We start from the raw sequence: 18,304 nt of genomic DNA, 5'->3' as shown, positions 1-18,304 counted from the left end.
TCTGGGGCAGGGTGTTACCAGTTCTCATCCCCAATTTCCTGCCTCTGAGGAACTGAGAAGAAAAAATGTCCTCCACATAGTGATGTGCCAGGTATCTCCCCAGTCCCTATGGTAAAGGCCAACAGTAGAGTCTCTATGGTGAAGACCATAACCCAGGAAGTGACATCATATCCTCCACAAGCTCTGTCCGCCTCGTTCCCCCCCTCCCAATATTGTCCAGCATTTGCCAAGGTAGTGTTAGGAACCATTGCCCTCAGGCAGGGGTCCACAGTCTTGTTGTGCAGTGATCAATTTTGGAATTTTGATGATGGGTAGCAGGTGCCCCCCAAAGTGGCTGACATGAGGCATGGCCAACCACAGAATGGCTGCCTTGGAAGCTGGGACCAGTCACAAAAATTTTAGGAGGTTTCAAGCCTAGCTTTCTCCTATTGTGCAGATATATTGATTTCTCTTGGGCTCTTCTGAAGCACTTCCTGCTAAAATGGGGTGGGGGTGGGGGTGGCGATTGGCTCTTTGCTTTGAGGAAGAAGGAAGTGGCCATGGCACCAAACAGTGCCACATTAGGGATCACTGCCCTAGGCACTACCGAACAATGTCCTCTATTCTGATAGTTATGATGTTGTGTACCTTTGTGCAACCACAAGAGGGAGCACAATACTGCCAGCCCATGAGCTCTGGAAGACCAGACTGATTTCCTAATAGACCAGCACCTAGAGTAAGAACCATGTTGAGACCCAGATGTAAGGTTTTTGTCTTTTATTTAACTCACCATTATCAACCAAATTTACATTGCAACATCATACCCCTTAGAAGTACAGTATCATAAACCATAACATTCAGTCTGAGTAAAAAAACTAGATTCCCCCATCCCCACCACCACCACCACCATCATAATCTTCATCATCATCATCATCATCTCCTCTCTCTTTCCTTCATAACAAATCACCCTGTGATTGAGCAGAAGATTATGCAAAAATAAGGTCTTACAATTCAATAATGGACTGGTACTGAACCCTGAAGGGTGCAACCCTAAACAGTTTTACTTGGCAATAAGCCCCATTCAGTGCGGCAGGAATTACTTCCAAGAAAACATGCATAGGATTTAGGTGCACACCTGCCTGGTTAGCAACACCCATTCTCAGCAACTGCTACTGCTTGCAATCAGACTTCTGATGTGTATATAACTGGCAGCAGATATTCAAGTATTAATTGTATTGCCCTTCTCTCTAACTCAGCAAAAGGGGAAAAAAGAAAGAGATGGATTTGGGTTCCAATCCTAGATGCGCCCATTCATGCAAAAATCCAGGAGGGAGGTACTGTTAGGTAAGTGTGTTTCTTTGCACCCTGCTTTGGTTTTCACTTATTCAATCTCATTGTCCTCAACGCTGTGATGATCGCCAACACTTTCAACACTTTGGTTGCTGACATTGTCTGTGTCGTGGTCCTGGTCTACCTCTTGGAGTTCCTTGCTGTGGTCCTTCAGTTGCTCACTGCTGTGGTCAACCCCATAGCTCTCTTGGGAGATGTCAGATTTGCTGTTGTCGTGGTCTTCCTCAACACTGTCAAGTTTCTGTTGGCTGTCATTCTCTATACTCTTATCATGGGATGCACTGTGGACCTCAGTGCTGTCTTGTAGGTTACTTTTGCCCTCTCTCTCTACACTAGTATCTTGACTCTCAAAAGAATGGGCTTTGGAAGAATAGGATTCATGGCTGTCCACTTCTGGTGTGCTGTCAACTTCCTCTGTAGTGTCATGAGAATCAAACTGTAAAAGGAAGAAAAAAGGATAATCAATGTCTATCCCAGAGTCAGAGGGTATACATACACCAAGGATCTCTAATATTTTTGAGCCTTTGGGCACCTCTGGAATTCTGACACAGGGTGGTGGGCACAATCACAAAATGGCTGCTGCAGGAAGCAGAGCCAGCCACAAAATGGCCACACACAAGAGGTGGTGCCACACACATGTACAAGCACAGGGAACAAGAGGAGAAAATAATTTTAAACATACTGGGAAAGAGAAACAATATTGTTTTAATCTGCACAACCAATCAGACATCTGATTGTCAATCCAATAACTTGCTGGGCAGCAGCCCCATGCATTTGAGAAAAATACTTGATGAACACCAGGAAAGGTGTTGGCGGGAGCCATGTTGGGGACCACACAACTGTTACAGAAATGTTAATTGTATGCCTTATGTGTCTACAGAAGCAACACTGAAGGAGACGATGTTGGAAGATGGCTAGCCCTGCACCATAATCCAAATCTGGAGCCCTGAAGGCCCATGTCAGTGTGTACAAGGGTCTGTGATAAATTATTCTCACAAATGAAATCCTTGTCATCTCTGAAAAATAACCCTTCTGGATAAGCTCCTAGAGTAGGCCAAAAATTACTTAAATTTGTTGAACAGTCATTCCTTTTCCTCAGGGAACCTCAGCAGCTGAAGTTGCATAAGAAAAGCTTAACAGGCTTTTCAATACCTTCAACAAACTACAACTCCCAAGATTCTTTAGGGGTGGGTGGGGAGGGAAAGCCAAATCAGTGAAATGGATGCAAAACAGAAATAAGCATAGACCTTGTCTGTGTGATATCTCTTACTTTATGTCTGTCAGGAGTGAGGAGGTCAGACAACTTGCCAAGTAATTCCACTTTTAAAAAATAATATTCTGTCTTGGGGAATCCAATGGAATTTTTCATCTTTTGTGTTATTTCTGTAGGAGATTTGCCCTCTGAAGCGGCGATTTTTTTCCCTCTAGAGGAGATCAGTAGTCTCGAGATCAGTAGTATTTCTGGGAGAACTCCAGGCCTTACCCACATGATACCTGAGATCCTATAACTGGCTGTTCCAGAGACTGAATTTGGGACCTTTTGTATATAAAGCTTACTACCACCAATCCCTAGGCTGGGTTTTAAAAAAAGCATACCATTTGTGCCGAGGTAATTAAACCACAGGGGATAATGGAGTAAGGATTCCTCTGGCAAGAACAGCACGCAAACCATACCATGGCAAATGGGTTATGAATGTTTAGAAATGGGTCAGCTACTCAGTTCTTCTTTACTACCTCCTACATTTCTAGCAGCTACTCCACTCATCTGTGGTTGCAGCTTGAAGGACTATAATTTACCTTTCCAGAAGATTTCTTGGACTTCTTCAAATACGCCAGGTCCACTTTGGCCCGTATTCCATAAGGACTGTCACCTCTGCCTGTAAATGGGCCAGGAGTGGGATATGGAGTTGCAGTAATGTCAGTGGGAACATCGGTGACAACTTTATCGGATTCATTGGATTCATCAGACTCATCAGAATCAACTGCGTCGCTGTGGCTGTCATCATCCGCATCATCAGGGCTGTCCACATCATCGTGGTCATCGGCATCGCTGTGGTTGGAGTCATCTTCCTTACTTTTACCAGAAGGTGCCAGGAGGGTCTGCAAAACAACAGCAGCAACTCAATAGTATATGGACACTGGCAGGTATGAAAGCCGGATGCACATTTGGGCGGCAGAGTTTATGATAAAACCACCTGTGTGTAAGCAGTAATGTGGATTTCAGCATCGTGTTGTCAGAGCTCACCCCATAAACAAGGGAAGTAAGAGTAAATAGTGCCTTAGAGCATATATTTATTTATTTTACTTCATTTATCCCCTTTCTCCCCAGGGGAGACTCAAAGCAGCTTATATCTTTCTCCTCTCCTCTATTTTTCCCTCACAACTGCTCTTTGAGGTAGGTTAGGCTGAAAGTGTGTGACTGGCCCAAGGTCACCCAGTGAGCTTCCACTGGGGGCAGGGGATCTCTAGCCCCTATTTCCCCCACCTCTGTTCACAGGGCTGGATGGGGGGGAAAGCTACCTGGAGGAAAGCACGTGTGTGAAGTGAGTAAATTCTTCCTTGTTGCACCAAATAATTTCCCAGCATGCCACGGAAGCTGTGAGTCGTGCCATGGGGACAATTCACCAAAAATTACACCAAAATATTTTCTGGCATGATGGATGGATGTGGGACCATGTGTGCACTTGGCATGTGTATGAGGGCTTTGCATTTTGGCCCCTAGGGAACCTGGAACTACCTGGCAGAGTGAGGAATGGGACCCGGGCCACCCAGTCCAACCACTATACCACACACTGGCTCACTATATGGAGGGTATTTGGTTCTTTACTAGGAACCACAGACAAAGTAGGGACTGGTCTCAAACAGCAATATACTAAACAGGGACCATACGGTCCACAGAGACCTGATAACAATTACAAATGAGATTTTTAATTCAAGTGCAAGTGCAGTTTGTGCAAGAATTTTAGAAATAAGTACTCAATATATGTCTACTCCACAAAATTCTGGAATGGTTATCTACAATCATATAGAACCAATGCCTGAAATTTCTGTTTCTAGTCCATACATTCTGTTCAACACGTATAGTATAACTTCAAGGTAAATGCAATGTTCATATTCCAAAGTGCACGATTCCAATGTATTGTTTTTTCTTCCTTGCAGGCAAGACTGCCAATAGAAGAGGACAAAGAGAGCACAACGGGAGCCAGATGATGAACCGAGGATCTCCCGGGCTGTTGGCAACGGGTGCGCTAGCAGTTATGACAGCCCGTTTCATGTTGTATTGCTTTGTTAAGCCATTCCTCTATTGCATCATCTTCACCAAACAATATTTAAACCAGCATTGGTAAGTTTCTTCCTGATGGTCAAGAATTTTGTGGAGTAGACATATATCCTTACTAGGGACAACAAGCCTGTTTTCCCAGCACACCAAGAGATCATTTAACTAAAGATGCTAGGAACTGAACCTGGGGCCTTCTGCCCAGCCCTTCTCTGATGTTTGGATCCCCATGTTTGTCTGCTAACATGTACTTATTTCTTAAGAGGCCTGAGGTGCAGGAAATAGCAGCAAAATTATTGAAAGAAGGGAGACAAACTTTCACTGAGGGAAGGATAGATATTAATGAAATGGCATATATGGCGCAATCATCAGTGGGTCGTTTGGGTGCATTTACTGGGTAGATGAAGACTTACTTGCTGCTCTGTGATCTCTTCACTCTCTTCTGAAGAAACAGAGGCCTGGAAATGAAAATGTAAATTCAAAAGTTCTGTCTGCAACACAATAACAGAGCAATCCTAAGCAGATTTACACCGGTCTAAGCCCATTGAAATGAATGGGCTTAGACTGGTGTAACTCTGCTTAGGATTGCACTGTAAATGACCCTAACAAAAATTTAAGAATATCTCATAATTTAATTTTCGAAAGTACCATCCTTACAGTCATGGGTTACCCCCCACCCTGGTCTGGGGAGGGACTGAATGGTCAAGTGAGGGTTATGGAAAACTGAGGAATAAAATGGGGTAAAATAAGGAAGAAGCATGACCTGAGCCCCTTGAGGGCAGTCAAACATACGGGATAATATTAATGGTAATTTTTGTCTGATTCACTGATAGAAAATCAATAAATGAAAACCAAAAACAAGTTGAAAAATGGTTAAAGATGAAAGATGAGTATTTAAAAAAAAATCAAATGATGAGCATAAATCCTGGATGAAGTTAAGTTAATGACTACTAAGTTCCAATGAAAGCAAAGGGACTTAAAATGGTTGAGACAAACATCTCCTGTCAGTACCAATGGGGCTTAAGAGTACCAGACTTTAGCTGCATCAGGGTCATAACTCTAACCAGAAAAAGTACAGCTTAATTTGCTACCGATGCTGAGATCTACTTGGACATGAAATCAAAACAGATTAATGGAAAGACTACTTATTTACATGGTTAGTAAGATAACTGATCGGTCGGTCTATCTTTTTGGCCTCATATCTGCACACTGCAGAATGGCGGCTCAACAAGGAGGAAGCGTTTCCTACCGGATGAGAAGACGACTGCTGTTCTTGTGATTCGTGGCTGTTCACGTGCTCATGGCTATGTTCGTGGCTGTGGTCGTGACGGTGGTGGTGTTTGTGAGCATGATGGCCTCTGGAAGCCTGCAACAATACAAGGAGGTATGTCCGTATTTGTTACGAAACATCCTACAGCACAGGGCTTGATGAATGTGGGGAGAAGAACATATGGTGTGGTAGGAAGATGAAAAATGAAACCCTGCCCTCAACTCATAGTTGATTTATGGTGATCCCTGGTGGGGTTTTCATGGCAAGAGACTAATAGAGGTGGTTTGCCGTTGCCTGCCTCTGCAACCCTGGGCTTTGTTGGAGGTCTCCCATTCAATTACTAACCAAAGCCGATACCCACAATCAAAAATCACAGAAGGGAAAGTGAGAGGGGGCCAGAAAATGCCCATCCTACTGCTTCGGTGACTACTCAGGGATGTCTAGGTAAACGTTTGAAGGGCAATGCCATTATAAGAATCCATGGAACAACCACTTTGGGGATACAGCAGGCAGCTCTCGTTTCCCTCTCTTCACAGGATATCGTGGAGTTAGAGAAAATGCCAAGGGTCTACTGAAATGATTTAGAGGACGGAGCAAATTTTATACTGGGAAAGACTGGCTAGAAACTTTTAAGTTTAGAGATAATGAAAGATGTCTAAGGCTAGAAAACCATGAAAAATGTAGAGATACTTGAATAAAGGGACTTCCTTCCACCCTATAAGTAGGGTCACCCTGGGCAGGGGGTTGGACTAGATGGTCTGTAAGGCCCCTTCCAACTCTATGGTTCTATGATTCTATGATTCTATGAAATTGTAGGATGAGTGGAAAGACAAGTGGGACTTCTTCCCCACAATATATAATTTACTTATAAAATCCATTTCCCCCACAATGGAGTAGAGATGGGGATAAATCTTGCTGGCTTTTAAAAGCCCTGGCTGACCCAAACTGATTTATAAAGGAGAGGTCTGTCTATGCCTTTGAATACCCGAGAGGCAATCTAATGTTCCATATACAATGACAATGTTGGGTCAGTGCCAAGATCATTTTTGGCTGCTGCCCCAAACTGTAGAACTCACACCTTCAGAACATGCAGTTGGGGGCCTTTATTACAAACTAGTTGGTGGTGAAAACTTATTTGTTCCATAAGGTCTTTGAAGAAATTTGATATTCATGCCTGGGATTTTAATTGTGTCTCTTTATTGAAGCATGGTTCGAACTGCTGCCATAGTCTCTGTTTTGTCATTTGTTAAGCCACCTTGGGTGTTTTAAACGGAACAGCGGCATGGAGAATCCACTAAAAGGATAATTATGTAATGAAATTTCTGCAGCAAACGGGGAGATTTTGAGTTTGCTTTGAAAGAGCAGTGCTTCCCTAAGTGTAAGAAATTGCTGCAAAATTGCAGTACCTCCCTTCCTCCTGCAAAGCACTTGCTAAGAGTCACATTGTACGTTGTGCTGTAGGTTTCCTCTTACAGCAAACACTTTACAGGAGCAAATTTTTGCCCTTGTGCTTGTACTCTACTCTTCCCCCACCCATCACTGGAACAGGAGTCCTCTTTTGCAGGGGCAAACTATTGCAAAAAAAGGGATCCCTTGTTTCAGCTGAATTCTCCTAGATAATATGCAGAGAAAAATCTGGAGCAGCTACATTTCATCCTGAATTATACTTTAATTATAGTTTTAATGAATACAGTGGGGATAGGAACTGATAACAAGGAGGAAAAACTTACATGCTTTGTTTCTGAGCTCGCTGAATCATGGAATTTTGATTTGCTGATCTGTGAGAGGAAGGGGGGAAAGAAACAGAGAGTCAGTCTTGATTCCTTGCTACAGCATTACAGAAATGTGTGTAGTTTTTCTATGTGTATTACAAGTATTTTTGCATACTTACTGGTAGCGCGAAAGCAATGGTGAGAAGACACAAGCACAGCACAGCAATCTTCATTGTGATGAATGTCCTGGAAAAATAATCCACATTTCATTTATCCATCTGTCTATGCATCCATTCACTCATTCAAACACCACATATCAATTCAGAATTTCCCAGATGTCTTCCAAAACATCTAGAACATTTACTAACAAATCAGTATTCAATAAAACACAGTTTAAAACCAATAAAACCTTAGCTGTCAGATGCAATAACAAACTTACCATTCATGAAAATCATGTACAAATTCTAACCAGAGTTCTAAGTGGATGCTTAAAACTCAATAGAATAGGCCCTAGGCAAGCATTACATAAAATAAACATTAATGCAGAAAAGACCCTATCTAAGGTTACTCCTTGCTTTATCTCTGAAGGGGCAAGGTCTCTACATCTGAAGATAATCCGACAGAATGGGCACTTTTATAGATGATAATTCCTTTGGCAGGAACACTGTTTAAGAAACAAAGCAGATGTTTTATTTTTTCCTGCTTATTCTAATATGCAGGAAGAGTGCACTGCATAGTCTAGACCTTTCTGGATGGTACCATCTCAAACTTCAGGAAGGGAATTTGCATATTACCCTGCAGGTAAGCAATGAAAACTTTTCTCGATGTGTTCTCATGTTAGTGAGTTTTTGATGTGTCCATGGGGAGTACTTAAAATATAACCTCAGAGTGGTTCAAAATGGTACAGTCCAGAAAGGGCTGTAACAGATACCATTTCTTAATGTTTGGATCAGAGTTCAACATTCTGAGCTGATGTTTCCGTGGGTGACTCAGCTTTTCCAAGCTGTCCTGTCTCGAGGAACACTTTTTCCCTTTAATTTCAACATTTTCAAGGGCAGGGCTGCGGCTTAGAAACAGGGCACATACTTTGTAAGCACAAGGTGCAGAATTCAGTCCTTGAGCTTTCAGGTAGCAGGAATTAGGAAAGACCCTTCCTGGCCTTAGACCAGGGAGAGCAGTTGCCAGTCATGGCTGACAGTTCTAATCTACAGGGGATTGATGGTGTTTCTTGGTGTAATGCAGATTCATATATATTCAGGTGCAAGGAGACTCCTACCTGTAGATGCAGGGCTGTTTTCAGGTTTTGAAGGGGTCAGGCAGATAGTGCCTCCCCCCTATGCCTGCTATCAGTTCCCCTTTTTCTCCATGCACCTCCATACCCTTTCCTTGACTTTGCTGGGCAGTAAGTGCAGTTTGGGAGTGCTATTGCTATGTCCAATGACGGCACTGTTGGGTGACAAAACATTCACAAGCAGGCAGGGGAAGGAAGTGAGTGTGGGCATTGGGAGTGGGTGGGGAGTGGGTGGGGAGTCAGCAGCAGTGCCGCCCAGCAGAAGCCCTGGGCCCTGGCAGCTGCCCCACCTCTGGGTATGGGGGGCATCTACAAAGATGCCACCTCTGTGTAGATGTTTCCTAAAGAACTATGGGGTTTTGCATTCTGATGCAACATCCCTCCTCCTCCAAGATTTCCTTTGTTAATGTTCCTTTGCGATGGAAAAAAAAATGTCACATCGGAATTTGGTGTTCATTTCTTTTCTGTGCCGCACTTTGCGGTACACCTTGAAAGCGCTGCTCGACAGCTGACAGAAGGCTGACAGCTGAGATTGACTGCTTGGTTAAGCATTTGGCTTGGCTTGAGAGCTGAACATGTGATTTTTGCAGGGAAGACGTTGCTAAATCCAAGTCCAGATTCCATTGGCAACATCAGTACCCACTAAATACGTGATGCTTCTAGAACCCTCACAAGTAATGAAGCAGAATGGGGGGGGGTGGAGGAGTGAGACAATTTCTCAGTATCAGCCTCGGAGATTGGAAAAATGTCCTGTTCTAAACTGAGGCCCCTGATTTCTACCAATGACTCCAAAGGGCTCACAACTAATAGGGTAACTCCCTTGGAACAACATAAAACAAAGCAAAACAAACCCGAGCAGTTATTCAGAGAAAGCTGGTTAAGCAAAAATGCATTTTCCTAGCATGTATCTTGGCTCACTTGCTCGAGTTATCTACAGCTATTTGTTTTCTAAGCACTTTATGAGAACATCATGGTTTGGAATGCTAGGAGTGCTGCTGGATGAATGGTGTGAAGACAGGCTGAGTCTTAAGATGATTACAGACAATTAAGAAATGAATAGGATTTTTCCTCCATTCGAATTACTTTTGTTTAAATATGCTTTTCATTTCTAGGGACTGCCTCTTATGCCAGAATATTATAGCTGAGTGGAACTGATTTTAACTTAGATCTGGGAAATGAATCCGGCATTTCCATAAAGTCCTAGAGGCCATACATCATTGCACCATAGAATCCTTTGGGGTATCAAAATCTATGCAAAGAGCTTTTAGTTAGTTTTGCAAGGGCAGAGGATGTAAAACTCCATGGAAATTTGAGCGAAAGGGATTTCTTCCACAGAGGTACAATAAGCTGATTCCCCTTTTTGATTTCCTTGCCTGTTATTACTGTAAACAGGTTTCATGATGGCTTCATCCTTCCTTCCAAGACATTTAAAGACAGCAATCTAAATGTTCTAGTCCGGAAGGAAACAAACCAATGCTCAGCCTGACTCTGCAGAAAAAGGGATGAATCAGGGCTCAGGAGATATCAGAAAGTGATGAATCATGATGGGGCATTATGCATTAGCCAGGGTGATGGGGGAAGTGGCACACATTGCTGTGTCTGTCCTTTTTCTAAGAAAGGTTAATGAGTCCTGGTACATAAAGAGAAAATCGATGTGAAAGCATTGCAACAAAATGTATCTGAACTACCTCTTGCAGAGCAAAGGGGGAAAACCCTAACCATGTCTTTTGGGAGATTAAAAACCCGGAAAATAAAACGGCTTTTAGCAAGGAACACGTTGATGACTAAATAGACAGTACTTGAATAGTAACATTAGGCCAACTATCATGGCTTACAAAACCTCCTGTATGAAACTGACAAAGCTTAATCAGAGCCTCATCAAGGTGTTTAAGTGCCCTTGAGCATGTGCAAAGTGTCTTCCCCCCCACAACTGAGTAATTATAAGATAAGGGCTGCCATGCAATATGGTTGTTAATGGTTTTGCATAATAGGATCCTTGTGTCTTTGATTGACAGCCAGAGAATCAACAAATGAGGCTTTTCCCAGTATGGAGATGCTGATGAGAAAAGTTGCTTTAGTCACAGTTATAACAGCCCTAGCTGGGAATTTTTAAATTTTTTTAGCAATCCTAGTTTTCAGAACCCAGACTTTGACTTCTTGGCAGGCTCAGCTTTTTAGAAATGTAGGGGTGGGAGGTGGAATGTGAGCTCTACTCTGTGCCTGAAGAGAGTGGTGCTACAAATTGTCTGTGGTGCAATTTGAGGAAGACAAATATATGGGTTTTAAAACCACTTCCAACCACATAAACCCACCTAAAACCACCTCTGCTCAGCAAAACTCCCTCTTGTAGACTTCTCCCTTCCTGCAGGTTGAAATATTCTCCTGGTGCAAACCAAATATAATATAAATATAAGTCAATAGTTGGCACCGAGTACCTTTTCCCTCACTGTGATATTAAAAAAGCTGCCGCCTTGCTTCTTCATCGTAATGAAAGCACAAACCAGGCAAAGTCAATTGCTAGGAAGAAAAAGCAACTACCTTATCTGGATCCGAAGGGGCGTCTCACGCAAGAGGTCTGCTCAAGGCAATGCCAGGCTCACTTGCTCCAGAGATGCTCCGTTTGCCTTGCCTCTTCTTCTGCTGCTTCCCCTCCGCAGATCTCTGGAATTTAAACTCTATCCCAGACATCAGCCAACCAATCCTCACGAGGCGGAAAGGATGAGGTCATGAGGTTTCTTGTCACTGTCCTCCCACTATTCTCCACCGTTTCCCTTTAGGGTTTTGTGGCTTTCAAAGCAAACAAGAAACGACTGGATGGTTAAAGCATTACTTATGTACAATCTCATTAACCAGCCTTTCAGATCAACACATGGCATTCAGCACTGAGCCAGAGGGTTTTAGGGGCAAAGAAGCCCTTCTGCATTTGCGGGTAGGGAGAAACTAGAACGGGCTTGGAGCTAATTTTTTTTTTATAGATGCAGACACTTTCGTTTTAAGAGGCAATATTAGCAGCTTTACAGGGAACAGGTCAAATGTCGTCAATCACCGATGTTTGGATGCAGTGGGGTTGCATGCAGACTCCTGGCAACAGCATCTGAATAATGTCTTGGAAACATAAATAATGAGCTATCGTGCAATTAATGCATGTGAAAGGGACTTCCCTTTACATCTAAAGAACATCTGCATCGTGAGATGCGTTAGATGAAGTTGGGTTCCACCCATAACATCTTAGGCCTCAGTATATCTGTCAATCTCTTATGGGGCTACAAGACCCTGTTGTGCGTTGCAAGCAACAGACTGACTCTAGTAACCCTTTTGGAACCCCCCATAGATCTTTTATTTGGGGAGCTGGGAAAGGGGAGAGTGGAAAGAAACCACAGCATGTTTTTTGCAATGAGTTACTTGCATCCCAAGATTAAACACCCCAGACTGGCTGCACCCCTAAAGGCATGATTTCCCATCTGGCAATATTTGCATATCCACTCAGCTATCCTTATTCCTTCACTGATTCTGTGTCCTGCTTTGGACGTTACCCAGAATGGCACAGTTGCTGACCTCCCAGTGTTGATCCGATGCTACTCCCAGCCAGATATGCAATGTCTCCCCATGCACTTCCCTACCACCTCTGTTCCAGTGGGACAGACACTAGGTGGCCCATCATGGTACAAGACCAGGTATTCTATCCTGACTATGTAGCCAGAAGTTGCAGATGTTTCTGGAAGTGGCAAGGAAGCAATGCATTAATCGTAGAATCATAGAGTTTGAAAGGACTTCCAGGGTCGTCTATTCCAACTCTCTGCGCCATGTAGGAAATTTATAACTACCTCCCCTCCACACCCCCAGTGACCACTGCTCCATACCCAGAAGATCGCAAAACACTGGCTGATTCCACACATATTGGATAATGCATTTTCAATGCACTTTAGCAATCATTTTGAAGTGGATTTTTTGTTTCACACGCAAAAAATTCAGTTCCAAATGATCTCTAAAGAGGATTGGAAGTGCATTATCCAACGTGTGTGGAATCAACAACTGTCAGGATCCCTAGTCAAACTGGCCTGGAGAAAATTGCTACCTGACCCCAAAGTGGCAATCGGCCTTATCCTGGGTATGTAAGAGGGGCCACAAAAAGTAAGCATTGATGTAACCCTTCCTGTCCTCCCTCTCGTGATCTACCTTGGTTCACAGAATCAGCATTGCTGATGTAAGGAGCTACTCATGCCAGATAATATCTGTATTATATATATATATATATATATATATATATATATATATATATATATATATATATCAGTCTTTATTCAAAGAGGTCAGCCCAATGTACAGGGCTGGTGAGGGCTGTGGCTGAGTGACAGAGCACTTCTGGCAGACCCAGTTAAAAGGATCAAGTAGTGGGTGACAGTCTTTCGCTCTCCGGGGTCTTAGGCAGCTGTCTTCCATTTTTCCTACGATCCGATCCTTTTAACTACAGATTCTGGGGTTCTGACCTTCCATCTTCAAAGCAGGGGCTCTGCCACTGAGCAAAGGCCCTGCCACAAACACAAGACCAGTCTGCTTGCTAGGGGTTCGGGCAGAGGTCTTTCACATCGCCAATTGCCCAATCTTTTTAACTGGAGATGGCAAGGGGGGGGACTGAATCTGGACCCTTCTGCATGCAGATCAGATTCTGTACAGCCCCTCCCTCTGAGAATCTGATTCTCTACAGCCACAGCCCCTCCTTCTGAGCTTTAGCACTGGGGAATCAGCACTTTATTAAACTGATGTCTAGACAGAAATTTCGCTTGGAACTTTGTAATCGATGGGCTTGCCGTGATGTCGCAGAAAGAGGCAGCTGGTCTGTTACTAGTTCCCATCAAGGGCGTACAACCGGAGGGTTGTTTCAAAAGGCAAACTGTACGCAGCTTTTGGGCTTGCCCCTTGCACTTGTAGGGAGAAAGAAGGGCATTTTCTCTGCCCCCTTTCTCTCCGGGAGTAAAACGGATTAGACCCAAAGATTGCTCTTTGCAAGGAAGGATGCCAGCCTGTCACATCAAGCTGGGGGCTAGAATTTCCCTTGCCAGTGGGTCTCCTCAAAAGTGAGCATTGAACCCTGGCAGTCATGCACATGCAGATAATACAGAGCATAATGGAAACCTCTAAGGGCAAGAAGAGGGGAAATTTTCGCTCTCCTTACTTCGGAAAAAAAAAGTCTGAAGGAATGGACAGTCGTTTTACGCAGGTTTTTATGCAGGTTTTCGCCAGTGTTGCTCGGGTGTTTTTAACCTCCTGCAACTGTGCCAAGTGCAAAGAGGAGGAGACATACGCACTAAAACAACTGTGCTTCCAGCCTCAGACATTCCTGGGTGATCAAGGGTGGCCAATTGCCTGGAGCAGAAAAATGTCCTTCCCCTTTAAGAAAGGTTTAATGGGATGTTATATACCAGATGGTGTTATTTACTTCCATACATTAAACCTCTATTAAAGGGACAGGGCATTTGTGGGCAACTCTGCCTGGGTTTATCACTCTCCTTCCCCATGTGCTAAGACACACAAGATGTTAATATTACACCACAGCAGAGGAGGAAGAAAAGTGAGCAAGAAGGCCTGGAAACAACAGAGCAGGAGATGCCCAGTTTATGGGCATTATTACAGGTAGAAGTAAATTGAAAAGGAGCAACTCTAGTAGGAGGTACACCCCAGGATGCCATGGCCTATAACACTTCTCCCTTCATTCTTAAAAGCTTTCAGAAAGATTTCTGTTGAAAGCAGGACCAGTTCCAGGGATTTTTTTTGGCGGGGGGAGTTCCCCATACTGCTTCTCTGACTTGGGTTGCCAACTCCAGGTTGAGAAATTCCTGGAGACTGTGAGGGTGGAGTGTATGGAGGGCAGGGTTTGGGGAGGGAGCTTAGTGGCATACAACAACAACAACAACAAAATTCTCTTCTGGATTAGTGCCACACAGAGTCAGTGTTATTATTATCCTCACCAACAGGCACCCTGTGAAGTAGGTGGGGCTGAGAGAGCTCTGAGAGAGCTGCGACTGACCCAAGGTCACCCAGCTGGCTTCGAGGAGTGAGGAATCAAACTCGATTCTCCAAATTAGAGTCCTGCTGCTCTTAACCACTACACAAAACTGGCTCTCGAATGCCATAAAGTCCATCCACCCACCAAAGCAGCCATTTTCTCCAGGGGAACTGATCTCCATCCCCTGGAGATCAGTCATAATTTTGAGAGATCTCCAGGCCCCGCTTAAGGCTGGCAACCCTACCTCTGACTGCCACCAGCTACCCTGCTCATGCCCTCCTTCCCTCGCACCCATCTGTATACCTCCCACCAACTTTTGTGTCTTTCCCTTGTCTTCTCACAAGCGTTCCCACACTCACAACTGTCTGCAACTCTTTCCTCAGAAGCCCTGTGCAGTGTGCATGAGTGGAGCTCTAGCAAGTTAGTGGATAGCCAGGGAGTACTAGCAACAGTAGGCCTGCCAGAAGCCCTGCCCCACCTCAGAATATGTGGATGCTCGACTTGGTTGAAAGCTGCCCCAAGGATCGATAGCAGGCCTAGAGGAAAATGTCCCGTCCTTTTAACAGAGGCTTAATGTGTGGAAACGGACAACTAAAACTTTTCATGGCATGGATGTAAGCCCCAGTTTCAGGGAATTTTCCCCCTCAAGGCGGGGCCTAGCTAGCTCAGAATTGGTCTTTACAATTAAAAGCATCAGATGAGCCTAGCCATATCAGACCAAGGTTGATTCCGCACACGTTGGATAATGCACTTTCAATGCACTTTATCAATAGTTTGAGGTGGATTTTTTGTTCCGCACATGAAAAAATTCGTTCCAAACTTAAAAAAAAGAAAATAAAGAGGATTGGAAGTGCATTATCCAACGTGTGCGGAATCACTGTGGACCCCACAAGCAGGGCATGAAGGCGGCAACCCTCCCCATCTGCATTTATTCATTGTGGTTAATATGGACTGACGAGCCTGTTCTCTTAGAGTCTGTAAATCAAAACTAGTAGCCATCGTTTATATCTTGTGGCATTGGGTTCCACAAGTGAGTTATGTGGAAAGAAACACTTCTTTAGTCTGCCTGAATTGATGTCACTTCAGTTTTACTCAGTTCTAGTGTTATGGGAGAGAAACAAAAATACTCTCTGTTCACTTTCTATCCCTTTCCCTTCATTTTATAAACCAGATTCTACTCAAACTGTTTTTTAATTCATGGGTGTCTGACTTTGATGCTGCAGAGCAGCAAAGTCACCACCAGAGGGCACTGGTAGACATTCCTTCTCTGCCCACCCTAATGATCTTTCCCTTGCTTCAATGAGGTTATCTCGATTTGATAGCATTAACACAAAACCTTGGCTTCTACATCGAGTTATACATTCCTGAGTTTCATCTTTGTTGGCTGTTTTGTAGGTGTACACTTGGTGTATAAAAACATTCAGATTTGTCATTACAGGCACTGTGTGATGTCTTAAAATAAATTTAATAATTGTATCATTTGTACTACTACCTGTAGCACACGTGTGTACTGTAAATTGTTATTACCAGGGAATGGACAATTATATATACATGATATAATCAACAAAAATTGAGAGTAAATATCTGTGTATATCACCAGCCTCAGAACACCATTTTCTGTACACGCGTAGCTGTCTGTATTGATATAAAGAGGTTTACGTAGTAGTTATTGCACATTTATTCTTATTATTACTGTATACTGTATCTTTCTGGATAATGTTGTGCATGTGTAAAATGTACTGTAATTTTTTTCTCATTAGACATATGATACATAAGTAGGTATGCAGAATAGCGATGGTGGTGGAGGGTGCCGTCAAGTCATAGGTGACTTATGGCGACCCCCTTGCCGGGGCTTTCAAGGCAAGAGACTGACAGAGGTGGTTTTCCATTGCCTGCCTCTGCAATCTTGGTCTTCATTGGAGGTCTAACCAAGGCTGATCTTGCTTGGCTTCCTACATCTGACGAGATCAGGCTTGCCTGGGCTATCCAGGTCAGGGTTTGCAGAATAATAAATGGCTTTAAATATATTAATAACTGAATCCTTGATTTGATGTCATTATTTTGCTGTTTTTTATGTACTTTACCAGAAATTATACATTTGTTCAAACGTTAAAGCTGGCCCTGCTTCGGGTGCCTCTCCCTTGTAAGATTAAGTCAAGAAAAGGCCTTCTTGGTAGTGGCACCAAAACACTGGAACTCTCTCCATGGAGACTTGTCTTTCCCCTTCAGTTGCCATCTTCCACCAGCTAGTGAAGACTTTTTTTGTTTTTTTTGGCTTTCCTGCCCAATGTTTTTAATAGTTGTTTTTATGTTTTGTATGTAGTTTCGCTCTGATTTTGATGATGTTTGCTTTGGTTGGTTTTAAAATGTGGTTTTATCATATATGTTTTAATTTGTTAGCCACCTTTGGGGCCATTGTGAGGACAGAAAGGTAGGATACAAAATTTGTAAAATAAAAATAAATTATCAGCTGCTGCTTCTGCTCTCTCTAGGAAAAGCCATTACAGGAAAACAACATGGAGGACAGCTGGATTGAACACCAGAGCTTAAAGCCCCACACTTGCTCACTCACTCCCAGCTGTTACAGCTTTGGTCTTAATAAAGGGAACCGCCGTGAAAAGGGAGCTGAGTCCTGGGTGAGTTCTGGATCCAAGGTTTTGGTTACACCTCTGTTAAAGTAAAGGGCTAGTGCTGCAACTAGTCTTATCACCCTTCATCAACTAGTCTTATCTCCTTCCATGTTTTTTTTTTTAAACCCAGTAGAAAACAGAAATAGTGTTGTATCCCATGAAATGAACACTATATGAGGTTGGCAGGCCACAGCCAGCAACCCCTGGAAGCAGGGCTTTTTTTTCAGATGGAACGTGGTGGAACGGAGTTCCAGAACCTCTTGAAAATGGTCACATGGCTGGTGGCCCCACCCCCTGATCTCCAGATGGAGGGGAGTTTAGATTGCCCTCCGCGCTGTTCGGTGGCGCAGAGGGCAATCTAAACTCCCCTCTGCCTGGAGATCAGGGGGCGGGGCCACCAGCCATATGATCATTTTTTCCGAGGGCAACCCACTGAGTTCCACCACCTCTTTTCCCAGAAAAAAAGCCCTGCCTGGAACGATATAGGGGACTGGGATTGATGATGATACTTCAGGTGAAAACCAGAAGTGATGCCCTGGGATGCTCTAAGATTCACAAAAACTCTATGGTAAAACTGAAAGTGTGCACTAGTGTGCCAGTGCAGTGCCAACATGTGCCCCCATTCCCCCCATTCCCTCCTGCTGATGCTTTAGATGCTGGCAGGCATCACAATGGGTGGTGCAGCCCTGGCACTATACTACATTAGCCCCGAAGGGAAGGAAGCACTATATATCCTTACTCCCATGAAATATACATTGACTAAATGTACACATCTTATTTGCTAAAAATGT

At 43.7% G+C, this 18,304-nt stretch overlaps 1 protein-coding gene across 1 annotated transcript; it reads right to left on the bottom strand.

Annotated features, from left to right (window-relative positions):
* Positions 1 to 741: 741 nt before the first annotated feature.
* On the bottom strand, positions 742 to 11,518 carry SPP1 (secreted phosphoprotein 1). The gene is made up of 7 exons (XM_054990682.1): positions 11,418 to 11,518; positions 7,768 to 7,834; positions 7,607 to 7,654; positions 5,856 to 5,972; positions 5,020 to 5,064; positions 3,127 to 3,429; positions 742 to 1,765 (listed from the first exon to the last, which is right to left on the bottom strand). The coding sequence occupies exons 2-7, from the start codon at positions 7,819 to 7,821 to the stop codon at positions 1,361 to 1,363; spliced, it is 972 nt and encodes a 323-aa protein (XP_054846657.1). The 5' UTR covers positions 7,822 to 7,834; positions 11,418 to 11,518; the 3' UTR covers positions 742 to 1,360.
* Between the last annotated feature and the right edge of the window lie 6,786 nt (positions 11,519 to 18,304).

This window comes from Eublepharis macularius, chromosome 10 (assembly GCF_028583425.1).
Source record: "Eublepharis macularius isolate TG4126 chromosome 10, MPM_Emac_v1.0, whole genome shotgun sequence".
In the NCBI taxonomy this organism is placed as follows: domain Eukaryota; kingdom Metazoa; phylum Chordata; class Lepidosauria; order Squamata; family Eublepharidae; genus Eublepharis; species Eublepharis macularius.
The sequence above is the reverse complement of the archived record's forward strand: the minus strand, read 5'-3'. Positions and strand labels throughout refer to the sequence as shown.